Source organism: Macaca fascicularis, chromosome 4 (genome assembly GCF_037993035.2).
Source record: "Macaca fascicularis isolate 582-1 chromosome 4, T2T-MFA8v1.1".
In the NCBI taxonomy this organism is placed as follows: Eukaryota; Metazoa; Chordata; class Mammalia; order Primates; family Cercopithecidae; genus Macaca; species Macaca fascicularis.
Window position 1 is genome coordinate 35,561,102 of NC_088378.1, and position 13,205 is coordinate 35,574,306.

At 36.9% G+C, this 13,205-nt stretch overlaps 1 protein-coding gene across 11 annotated transcripts in view; it reads right to left on the minus strand.

Moving 5' to 3' along the window:
• MED23 (mediator complex subunit 23) overlaps positions 1–13,205 on the minus strand; it is a 47,399-nt gene that overhangs the window by 2,751 nt on the left and 31,443 nt on the right. For 8 of the 11 annotated variants that reach the window (XM_074037055.1, XM_015448665.4, XM_005551845.5 and 5 more), the window contains 10 exons: positions 11,061–11,185; positions 9,580–9,785; positions 9,311–9,491; positions 7,560–7,730; positions 6,992–7,208; positions 5,145–5,381; positions 4,055–4,220; positions 3,444–3,516; positions 2,393–2,607; positions 708–828 (listed from right to left, as the gene is read on the minus strand). In XM_074037055.1, the coding sequence (XP_073893156.1) occupies positions 708–828; positions 2,393–2,607; positions 3,444–3,516; positions 4,055–4,220; positions 5,145–5,381; positions 6,992–7,208; positions 7,560–7,730; positions 9,311–9,491; positions 9,580–9,785; positions 11,061–11,185 (1,712 nt within the window). Of the gene's footprint in view, positions 1–707; positions 829–1,680; positions 1,826–2,392; positions 2,608–3,443; positions 3,517–4,054; positions 4,221–5,144; positions 5,382–6,991; positions 7,209–7,559; positions 7,731–9,310; positions 9,492–9,579; positions 9,786–11,060; positions 11,186–13,205 lie in introns of all 11 variants that reach the window. The other 3 variants (XR_012433439.1, XR_012433441.1, XR_012433440.1) reach the window with 3 other exon arrangements.

Sequence of the window (13,205 nt, forward strand, 5' to 3'; positions counted from 1 at the left end):
TAAAATTATTTAAGTGATTAAAAGCGATTCAATAATTCAGCATGATGCAGCTGGGCTCCATTATAACACTCACACTGGGGGATACTGTCTTTGTTGTAGAGCTGTCATATACTATACATACCTCTATGCACATGAGATATGATATGGCTTGCATTTTAAAAGAATCTATAGTGCTACAAAATGCCCCTGATAAGGCTTAAATAAAATTTCTCTTCATAGTTTAGTAATTTATCTTAAAATTAAGAGATAAACAATCCCCTTTCTAGACACCAGCTCTTGATGTCTAGGATAACTCCACTCCTAGGGATCCTTTGGTTTATACTTTCTTAGTTCCATTTGGTAGCTCTTGCTTTAAGGTTCTACTCCTGGGTGCTTTCCTTGTTTTCGACATCTTGTTAGAAGTGACTGACTTCATCCATTCTCATGATTTTAATTAGTTCCTCTGCATGTAAGATCTCAAGTGTACTTCTCCATCCTTAACCTCTTCTCAACCTTCATAATGGGTATTTCCCCTGCATCTCCAATTCAATACATCCCACCCTAAATTCATTACTGGCACACTAAGTCCTCTAAAGTTGCTCTTGGATCCTGTTAAACTAGTTTCACTACTAATGGTTGTGACCTGCAGTTTCAATAACACTGGTAAAAAACCTAAATAGATACTTCAGAATTTAATCATGTCACAGGAAATCCAGATTATATTTTACCTCTATCATACAACGAGTTCTCTCTTGCTGAAATCTTTGTAAAAATGGTCCAACAAGATGGTATACATAAAGCAACTGGAATTCAGTCTTCACTATAGGAAGAAGCACTTCAGTGAGAAACCTAAAATTTGAAGATAAAAATAAAAATCTCCTGTGACTTGAAATCATTTAAATTGTTTGAATTTTGTTAATACAGTATTTACAAAGTATTATAACAAAACATTTTTTAAAAAGTTCCTTTTACTTTGGTAACAATAATGTTTCTAATTAATCTCACATCTCTCACTGGCTATTACTTTCATTTGATTATTTTTATTTATTTATTTTTTTGAGATGGAGTCTCACACTGTTGTCCGGGATGGAGTGCAGTGGCGCGATCTCAGCTCACTGCAACCTCTGCCTCCCAGGTTCAAGCAATTCTCCTGCCTCAGTCTCCTGAGTAGCTGGGATTACAGGCGCATGCCATCACGCCTGGCTAATTTTTTTATTTTTAGTAGAGACGGGGTTTCACCATGTTGGCCAGGATGGTCTTGATCTCCTGACCTTGTGATCCACCCACCACGGCCTCCCTAAGTGCTGGGATTACAGGCATCCGCCACCACACTCAGCTAATTTTTTGTATTTCTACTAAAGATGGGGTTTAAATCAGATTTAAGTCATTCTTAATTGTAAAACTACTGATAGGTGAATCATCTGAAATAAAAAGAGAATAACCTAACAGAAATGCCACTCTCAAGAAATTTCAATCTAATTAATACCATTATTATGGTCAAGAAAAATAATCAGGAAATAGGATAATATCAGTTATTCAGTTTAAAAGGTAACTTTTGGGATATATTGTGGAAAAAGCATGCATTTGACTAAGCTTCTTCAAACTATAGTGGAAAACTAGATTATTAGATTATTACTAGCACATACAAGTCAATTTTTAAAAAACAACTCTGAAGCAAAAGGAGCTTTCTGATCAACTTACTTTGCAAGTTGTTCTTTTTCTGTTGTTTTTTTGAGATGGAGTCTTGCTCTGTCACCCAGGCTAGAGTGCAGTGGCGTGATCTCGGCTCACTGCAACCTCCGCCTCCTGAGTTCAAGTGATTCTCCTGCCTCAGGCTCCTGAGTAGCTAGGATTACAAGGAGCACACCACCACGCCCAGCTAATTTTTTTATTTTTAGTAGAGACAGGGTTTCACCATGTTGGCCAGGATGGTCTCGATCTCCTGACCTTGTGATCCACCCACCTCAGCCTCCCAAAGTGCTGGGATTACAGGCGTGAGCCACCGCGCCCGGCCACGAGTTGTTCTAATGAATGAAGTATATACCTCATCTGTTAATGAGATTAGAAAAAAAATGAAATACATCAAATTTCTTTTTTTTTCAGATGAAGTCTCACTCTGTCACCAGGCTGGAGTGCAGTGACGCGATCTTGGTTCACTGCAACTTCCAACTCCCTGGTTCAAGCGATTCTCCTGCCTCAGCCTCCTGAGTAGCTGGGGTTACAGGCACATGCCACCATGTCCAGCTAATTTTTGTATTTTTAGTAGAGATGGGTTTCACCATGTTGGCCAGGATGGTCTCAATCGCCTGACCTTGTGATCTGCCCACCTCGGCCTTCCAAAGTGCTGGGATTACAGGTATGAACCACCGCACCCAGCCTATGTCAAATTTCTTTAAGAAATTATTATACTTACTTTGGAATGAGAGAAAGTTGTCCGATGCTAGAATGGTGCCACACAGCATGTGCGAGAGCTAATGTATAGCTACAACTCATCTCAGAGTAGGACTGATGACAGGCAGTGAAATCAAAGAGGCGGAATGGATAGCCAACCCACTCTGTTTCAGACGTCAAGCTGGGGCTGCTGATGACACTCACAATTCGATCATGAAGAACAATCCAATACGGCTCCTTTAAAATTGGAGGAAGGCTAGTGAAAAATATCACTTATCCAGCATTCCACCCCAAAGTCTAAAGTAATAGTGTTTTCTCATTCTTTAAAGTTTTCTATTTCTCCAGCTTCTGCACATACAGTTGGGTGACTTCGTAACTGGTCAAATTAAGTCAGTAACAACCTGGGTGAAGTACCTGTGAGTTAGGGGGCTCCATACATGTATCTGTCCAGCTCATTTAGGTACCTGATATATACTATGCAGTAAATCAATTAATTTATCAAACAATAAATCTATAATTTTATTATTTATTTAAAAATAATAAACTTGTTAAAAATGTGTGTGGAGGTCAAAGAAAGGAGTCATGTGAGCTGGAAAAGTCAGGGAAGGCTTCATTCACTGAGAAAGGAGGCTCTAAGCTAGCAAAGAATGAACAGGCTTTAGAGAAGGTGATGGAAAGAAGTAAGCTCTGGAATACGAAAAATGTCTTATTCACTCACATTCAGAAGTACCTAAAACATGTCTTAAGCACTATGTGCAGGAACAAAAGCTGTAGATATACAACACGTTAAGCGGCCAAGAGTAGATCAGGCTATGATGTAAAAACTAAAGTTGGATAGGTAAGGTGGTACCAGAAAATGCAGAGGCCTGTAAGTCACATAGATATATTTAGATCTAATACAGAAAGGCAAACACTAGTCACTGTAGATTTTTAAAGCAGTAATAATATGAAAAAACTTTAAAAACATAAAATACTTCATTAACTTGCATCCTATATGCATCTTTTTCTTTTTGCTGACGTGGAACAGCTGGCTATATTTCATCACTAAGCACGAATCACAATTATTAACTCACTGGTAGGGCAGTGATGATCAAACCAATTGCATTCATCCATGCTGTAATGTTCTCTCTTGGCACTAAAGGCTGACTGCAACCGGCAAAAAACAATGTTTAAGTATGAATTTATAAAAACATTTTAGATGGTTGACAACAGATCTTATTTTTAAATAATATATCTAATTCAGAGGATCGACAACTAATCCATTTCAATAAAACAATGGGGAATTTTTTATTGAATAAAAATGTAATAAGTATAAAAACTCAAGAAGGCTTTTTAAAAATACTTCCTCCCCAATCATTATCCCATACTTAACGCTAATTTTTAAAAGAATCTTGAAAACAAGATGAAGAGAATCTTGTTTTAAGTGACAAGTTAACATTATGCCTATACTAAATATCAAACTGCTATTAATGAGCAGAAGTAGGAACAAACCCGGATCTTAGGATCCTGTCCAGGGCACATTCCATAACTCCTATATCACAAAGACAAGATTTGGAACCAGAAAACAGTCATCATCCAACGTGCATCAGCCTTTCAGGAACAGGTTTGTCTTAAAGCTCCAAATAAAATACCATTCTGTTTACAAATAAACAACAAATCTTACTGCATGAACCAGAATACATACCTTTTCAGGACAACATTTAGAAGGGCATTCCCAACCTCTTTGCCTGAAACTGCCAAGGCCATGAGCTCCACACAAGTAACATGGAGAGCGTGGGCAGCTGGGTTGGGAAACTCATTGAATCTCCAGTCACAGTTTGGAAAGGGACCAGGAGATTTGCCAGCCATAGGTACACACAGTTAGGGCAATAACAACTGGAATATCTCATCTGATTATCAATTTATCTGATTATGAGCTGCCAAGAAGTGATTTATCTACACTTAGAGAGATTAAGAGGCAAATACAAACCAAATGCAAATGAGTTTGACATGATTGAAATGTATTAAGAGCAACCATGTGATTAACCACAGGCATAAATGGTTGGTCTTACAGGTGGGTTCTTATAAATATGACATAATAGGCACAGATGCAACCAAGATATACCTAGGTTTCATAAGCCTATTTCTTTTAATAGTTATACGACATTAATATGAAAATTATTTTATAATGAGTCATTCTGTTGCTTCAGAAAATAAATTCCTTTGTGTAGGAAAATAAGTCATGCTCATTTATGTAGAATTTCTCTACCTAGTAACATAGTGGTATGGTTATAGACATTAAATATAGAGTGCTAATAACTGAAAACATAAAATCAAAATGAAGAAATAAACATACAAGTATATTTTCACTAAAATATACTTTTTCCATAAAGAAAAATTTATCATTTATTATAACAAAAACATTAATTTTTTTAAAGTAACAAGATCCTACGTTCTCCAGCAGCACACAGATGCATGTGCTACGAAACACAGTATTTAAGAATAAGATTTTTTCTTTGAAACGAATCTCCATAAAGTCTATTTTTAAATATAATTTTTTTTTACCACTTATCCTCAAGTTCTAAAATAAAAATTTTAATAGAATTTCAGCCTATCTGGCATGATGCTGCAAATTTAAGATTTCAAACCTTTACAGAGATGAAAATGGAAGTGATCTTAAAAAAATTAAAACCTTGAAATATATAAAAAATTACTTTAAAAAGCAAAAATATGTTCTCATAAATCAAAATACCATTATTTCTGGAGAATCTGTAAAATCACAATAAAAAGGATATTATCGACTAGTCTGCCAATCAATCTGCAATAGTAGGTGTCATCTGGAACCCAAGGATTTTCCTCTCGTGCATTCATAGCGCACTTCAGGTAAGTGTCACTTAGACACCAGCCCTGCGGTCGATTATCCTTGAGAGAGCCAATGATCGCATGGACGAGTTTTCGCTTGAGAAATGCGCGGTCTCTCAGGTGCATTTCATAATAGTGCAGAGTATTATACAGATAAGTCACTGGACGATCTGCCAAGAAAAAAACATACCACCACAATGTTTAACTGGTTACTAACAACTGTGAAAAACTGGCTAACTGCTTTCCAGATAACTGGAAAACAGCTCAGAAGATTATGACACAACTTCACATGCTGGGCAATTGTATACTATGAATATTTTAATCTGAGGATAAGCAGAAGGCTCAGAATGCTTCTAGTAATATACAGTTGTATTTGTATCTGTTTTTATTTAAGTGGAAGCAATTCCATTTCTGAAAATTTATCCTGCATAAATTTTAATCCCTTGACATACAACAAGGGATGTCACTGCAGCCCTGTTTACACTAGCAAAAGATGAAAAATCGCCTAAAAGGTCAAAAACAGGGGACTGATAAAGTAAATTATGGCATGTATGAGGTAGCTCTTTATGTACTAATACAAATGACCAACGCTAATACATGATAAAGTTGAAACAAACAGGGTACAGAATAATATGTGTAATATATTTTACTTGTGTTAAAAACAAACAAACCAAAAAACCATCCAGGATATCTAAGAGGGGATGGCAAGAGACGGGTAACATTGGCTGCCTCCTAAAGAAAGAAACTGGCTAGCTGGAGGCCAGGATGGGACTAATTACCTTTCACTGTATACTCTTCCCCACCAAGTGTGTATATTACCTAATCCAAAAGAAAAATGTTTTTAAAAGAATGCTCACTTGAACTTTATGCCTATTCCATCGGGTTAACACACAATTCATACTTCTGCTTTGAGGGAAGGTATCTTAGATTAAAGATGAAGCAGGACTGCCCGCCAGACACTTTGTTCCCACAGTGGCTGCTCCAGGACCTTCACATTTCCGTCACTGACCCTGCCACTCTCTAGTTACTATGCTTACAATTTTAGAGTTGTCTTTTTCTTTCAATATTCTCCTTATAATCAGCCAATCAAGTCCTGTTCCGTCTTTTGTGACCATTTGTCCCTTTTCTGTCATTTTCAATGCAACCATTGTTGCTTAGATACTAATCACACAACTGAGTTTTTTGACATGTCCTTGAAATGGCTTCCTCCTAAGATTGCTGCCAACTATAACTGGATGTATCTTTCTGAAATACTGTTTCCTATGCCATGATCATACTCAATAACTTCCAGTTGATTATTATCTGCAATTATAAAATCAGCCTAGCATTCAAGGTGACCTAAGTTAGGTACAATCTGTCTTTCCAACCTTATTTCTAGAACTCTCTGGTAAGAATTTTCAATTCAACCCAACATAGCAATTCTTCTTCAAATATACCTTATTTTATCTCCTCCATGATTTCCCCCAAATGATCCCTTCTGCCTCATATGCTGTCTTTTCCCTGATACTGCTACACAGTTCAAATCCTACCCATCCAAGAAGGCTGCCAAGATCTGTTTAGTTTATAGTAACATCACCCTGTTCTGAACTCACACTTTTGTTTGTATTTTTATGTTGTATATTTTATACTTCATGGCACCCTCCACAGTACTTATCCTCAAAACACTTCAATTTAAAAAAATTAAAATAAAACCTTTAGAGCCACTATTACCATCTGGTCCTGCCCAGCCCACTTTTGATAATGGAGGTATTAGATGAAATTAAAATTTGAAAAAGCTCACCATGAAATTTATATAAGCCTCCTAGGTGATCCAGTAGAGTCTCCAATGATTTGGATACTGGAAGCAACTCTAAAAATCTGTGGATTACTATATCAAATACTGGAAGGAATCGAAGACACACATTCCCAAAATAGATGGGCAGATAAGGAGACTGGATCTGTACAGGAGGATCCACCTGTTCCGCAAGGCCCTCAAAATACAACTTCTCTGGATATTTCTGTGGAATTGAGAAGATGATAAATGGTTAGAGCATTTTTTAAAAAATTCTCTTAAAAGAGCTAAACGTGAAAACATTTAGATTTTTTTTACAAGGAAACATTTTAAATTATACCTCATTACACTTAACTTCTTTTTATACAAGTACTTATGTCCACTAAACTGCAGTTTCAATTTATTCTCAATGTTACAGATATTCTCAAACCTTGAAGAAGTTTAGAGAGCTAACCTACTTCTATATAGAGCAGAGAAAAAACATTAGAACCAGAGAGAAAACGGCCAAATCAGTTCATCAAATGCTCAAGTATGGTTTTATAAAAGTATTATTTTAAATACTAATTAGAACTAGTACCTTGTGATAACTCATGTGCTTGGTGTGCCAGTCATTCTGTAACCAGTGCTCTGGGGAATTTTCCTTCACAAAGTCACTTACTCGATTTCGAAAATCGTTTGGTTTGAGTAACAGCAACTGAATTATGAAATAACAAACCTGGGCTTCATTTCCTTCATGACTACGCATGGCCTTTGAAGAACAACAGAAAAATTATATGAAAATGTTCAATCTGTGCGAAACCATGAGGGCCATTTGAAAGCCTAAATTTTAACAAAGTAAAATCTCACCACCATAATTTCCTTAGACGTCTAGTCTATCCCAAACCAACTGTTCAGTATTCCCCAAACATACATGACCTTTCTTGCCTATTTTGGTTTACTATTCCTTCTGCCTGGGATGTCCATCTTTATTTTTAAAAATTTAATCTGTCTTTCACATCTATCACCTAAGCAGATAAGATTTCTCACTGTTTCCTGGAAATATTTTTTCTGCACCTCCACCTTATCCTGTTATCTTATTGATTTATAGACTTACATTATTTCCCCTAAAATATAATAACTACTTTTATATCTATGCTCCACAGCTAAGGGGTTAACGTTAAACTATGCCACTCCAAATATCACCACCATACAATTTTTTTCAACGTGGCATTTTCCAGCCGACTTCAGCGTCTTTTTAAAAAATCTACCGGAAGGCTAGGCGCGGTGGCTCACGCCTGTAATCCCAGCACTTTGGGAGGCCGAGGCGGGCAGATCATGAGGTCAGGAGATTGAGACCATCATCGCTAACATGATGAAACCCCATCTCTACTAAAAATGCAAAAAAGTAGCCAGGCATGGTGGTGGGCGCCTGTAGTCCCAGCTACTTGGGAGGCTGAGGCAAGATAACTATGTGAACCTGGGAGGCAGAGTTTGCAGTGAGCTGAGATCACGCAGCCTGGGTGACAGAGCAAGACTCTGTCTCAAAAAAAAAAAAAAAAAAAGAAAAAAGAAATCTACCAGAAATAGACATCAAAGTCAAGAGAGAGAGAGAAAAAAAAAACATTTGGGGAATGTTTGCTACCAAAGTGTACAGAAATGGTTATATTAGCACTCTGTAAAGAAACACAGTGACTTACTGCTACTACCTGCCTCTAGTGGGAGTTTTGGAGAATCAACTCAAGGTCTAATAGCTCATATTTTTAGAGTATCACAAGGCTAGGACCACATCTATTTTATTTACTTCTATACCTTCTATACATAGAACACAGTTGATATTCAATATGTACTTATTAAATGAATGAATAAGGAAATTGGGGCCGGAAGCAGTGGCTCATGTCTGTAATCTCAGCACTTTGGGAAGCTGAGGAGGGAGGATTGCTTCAGCCCAGGAGTTCGAGACCAGCCTGGGCAACATGGAGAAACTCCATCTCTACAAAAAAGTTAAAAAGAAAAAAAAATTCGGTGGGTATGGTGGCATATGCCTGTAGTCCCAGCTACTCAGGAGCCTGAGGCGGGAGGAGATTGCTTGAGCCCAGGAGATTGAGGCTGCAGTGAGCCATGATCACGCCACTGCACTGGGTGACAGAGTGAGACTCTGTCTCAAGAAACAAAAAACAAAACAAAAAGAAAGAAATTGGAAAATTTGTAGTTCTTTAGGGAAGTGACAGCAATGCTTGATATAGTATAAATTCATTAAATGCTTCAAAGCAATATAGAGCAGATTGGCATAAGATATATTAGTCATACATCTTGATCTAAAAGAGCTTAGAAACATATATTTATTCTTACCAGGCAGAGAATTAATCTGTCCAGTGTAACAATGTTATACTTCCATACCATGTCATTAAGAATTTCAATGCATTTATTGAGTTGCTGACCCCCTGCTGATGTAGAAAACTCATATACCAGAAAATCTGCAAATGTCCTCACATGGGCTACCAAGGCCCTGGCTCCAATTCTCTCTAATACTCTGGAAGGCAGAGAGTAAAACATAAACTCCATTGTTGTATGGATACAACAATTTGCCAAATGGAATGCAAATTAGGTTTTTGACTTACCTATAGCCAATTTGATTAATATGATCTGTTTCCAAGAGCATTTTCCAGAGAAGACAAAGAAAGAGAGGAGGGGAGCCCTGCATAGAGAAGTGGGTAATAATGTCGTTTTCATTGCTCATTGACTTCCACTTCCTATACTCCTCCTCCACATTTTTTTTCAGATTAAAACGGCTTTCCTGAGGCACATTATTTTGTTTGAAGAACGCCTAAAAAGAGGATCAGAAGTTTATTTCATTGGTTATAGTAGAAAGAGCACTGGATATGCAGTTAATAAACCAGCTCTAGGCTTGATTCTGACATTAATAAACTTTAGGTGACCTTGAGCAATTGAGCAATTAAGGCCTGAATTTCTGTATCTGGAAAATACATAAGCTTAACTAGATTATCTCCAAGATTCCTTTTCCTAGATTTCCTAAACTGAAATTATAAGCAAGCCTGAATTTAAAGCTTCTTCAATCATCTGTTGATACTTCCACCAGTCTTAAAGAGAAAAAAAAGAATGAAATGTCTCCACCCTTTGGCTACATATGTTAGTGTCTCTAAGGAAAATCCACTGCACTAGCCCAGTGATTCTCAGAGTGTGGTCCCAACACCAGCAGTATCAGCATCATCTGGTCTTACAAGAAATGCAAAATTCTCAGACCTTATCCCAGATTTACTGAATCAGAAGCTCCGTGGCTGGGGCGCCAGCCATCTATAGCTTAGCAAGCCCTCCAGGTGATTTGGTAAATTTGAAAAACAAATGCTCTAGCCCTAACAGGAGTTACGAAAAATGGACGTTCATCATGCCTAACATTTTTTCTGAAAAGGAGAAGACAGATGAGGTTTGCCTTTCTCCCTACTAGAAAAGCCAGGTTTATAGTTTTTCTGGGAGTAAAAAAAAAAATTCAGTGAAGTGTCATATATGTGCACTCTGTGAAGTTCTATTACATTATACTTCTCCCCATTTCAGTTCTATGAGAGAGAAAAAATTTTCAGGTACTATGTTAATTTTCATGAGATTCTGAAACCATTAACTATTTTTTTCTCTTTTTCAAATTTTTTCACTTTTTTTTCCTCTTCCTACTCTTCCTTCCCTTAAAACTGTTACCTAAGGTGAAACCACAAAAATTAAACTTTTAGAAACATGCCCAGTCCCAGAGTAGGACACAGAACAACTTGAGAGATTTTGGAAGTAACGACAATTTTTTTTTTTTTTCCCCTAGAGATAGGGTCTGGCTCTGTCACCCAGGATGTGCTGCAGTGGTGTGACCATAGTACCCTGTAACCTTAAATTCCTGGGCTCAAGTCATCCCCCTTGCCTCAGCCTCTCAAGCAGTTAGGACTAGAGGCATGTGCTACCATGCCCAGACCCTAAATAATTTTTAAAATAAATAAAAGCTAATTTTATTCAGATGTCACCAAGACTCACTCTAGAACACCACTGTGAATGGGAAGAAGGATTTCATGTGTATTCAATAAGTAATTCAAGACAAAATTACCTGTAGTGGGCCTGGAAAACAGCTCAGGGTGTGTGAAGCCCAATTATGAGGAGTGAAACTCATGATGGTCTGAAGTATGTCTTTACACCAAGTTCCCTGAATTGAATCAGAGCCTGTAAAAAAATCTAAACATAAACAAATAGATGTAATCCAGATATAAGTGATTATGTCCACAACTCATAAAAGATTATGGCAAAAATAATAATTAAGTACACTGAGAATTTCACTGTAGTGCATTCATTGCTTAACTAGTTATATCCAGCTTAGAACCTAAATTTGCTTAGTTTCTGAGTGATCTGGATGATCACATTAGAAAATATGAGAACAATTTATGAAAAGATGACAAAAGACATTTGGAATCTCTTTTTTGAAGTTACAGAGTACCAGTGATAATGGTACAGGTCCACCACTACTGTTCATTTATTTTGACACTGATTTAGTAGTACTTTATTTGGCCAAGGGAACAGAATAAAGAAAGATGTCTTTTTTGGAGAGTGAAATAATTACATAATGCATGTATAAATCTCAGAATTGAAGAGGGTTCTTTACATAAAACAACATAATTTACATAAACGTATTTGAGGTTGCTAAAATCAGTAACTATCTCTTTAAAACATCAGTTCTAAAGTGTGGTCTTCAGACCTCTGAGGGATTCCCCAGTAGCCCTTCAAAGATTCAGTGAGGTCAAATAATAATAAAAAGATATCACTGGCTTTTTTACTAGATATGAGCACTGATGGTGCAAAAGCAATGGTGGTAAAACTGCTGGTCCTAAGCACAAATCAAACAGTGGTGCCAAACTAGATGAAAAGGCTTTGTATTCTCCACCACATGCACTCAGTAAAAGAAAAGTGCCAGTGTCAATCTCGACACTTATTTTTAATATCATATTTAACAAAATGGGAAGCATATGCCTAGTGTTCCAAAGTTTGATGGGTGTCTTGAGGAAAAACACTTGTGTGACTGACTACTGAGTTAAATCAGCTGCATTTTTTTTTTTTGAATTCCAATTTTACTTGAAAGAATGTCTGACAGAAAACTATAGTTAGCTAGACTTAAGTATTTAGCAGACATTTTCTTGAAAATTAACAAAATGAGCTTGTCACTTCAAGGAAAACAAATGATAGTAACTTTTACTAATGATAAAATTTGACCTTTTAAGTAAAAATGGAAATTTTGGAAAACATGTATCTACCACCATGACATGACAGCATTCTAAAACTTAGATTTTTCTAATAAACTTTGCAGTGATATTAACAAATGTAATTTTCTGATACTGTATGATAAAATGTCAACATTTGCTAGATCTACGTAACTCAGTGAACCAATATTTTCAAAATGAATAACTCATGAAGTTACAAAACATGCACGGATTTAAAAATCCACTAAATGTACAAAACAGATGTTCAGATTACAATGTAACAAAGTACGTGAAGTTCACTGATAGGGTTTTGGATTCCACATTGCAACTAACTTTTTTTTTTTTTTTTTGAGACGGAGTCTCGCTCTGTCGCCCAGGCTGGAGTGCAGTGGCGCGATCTCGGCTCACTGCAAGCTCCGCCTCCCGGGTTCACGCCATTCTCCTGCCTCAGCCTCCCGAGTAGCTGGGACTACAGGCGCCCACAACCGCGCCCGGCTAATTTTTTGTATTTTTAGTAGAGACGGGGTTTCACCGTGGTCTCGATCTCCTGACCTTGTGATCTGCCCGTCTTGGCCTCCCAAAGTGCTGGGATTACAGGCGTGAGCCACCGCGCCCGGCGCAACTAACTTTTAAGCAACTATCATTTTTCCATGTGATGTCAAAGAACATTCACAACGATCTGAAAAGGCTATTAAAATACTCCTCTCTTTCTAACCTCATCTGTGTGAGGCCACATTTTTTACTCACTTCAACTAAAACTTCAATGGATTAAATGTCTAAGCAGATGAGAATTCAAACTATGTCTTCCTTTACATCGGGTATTAGAGAAGCAAAAATGTAAAACAATGGTATCTCTTCTCACTAAAGTTTTGCTTTACAAAATATACTTTTTTCCATAACATCATATGCTAACATGTAATGTTTATTACTATTTAAAAACAAATTAATAAATATTTTTAAACTTTATTTTACTAATAGAATAAATATCCATAGATATAATCCAT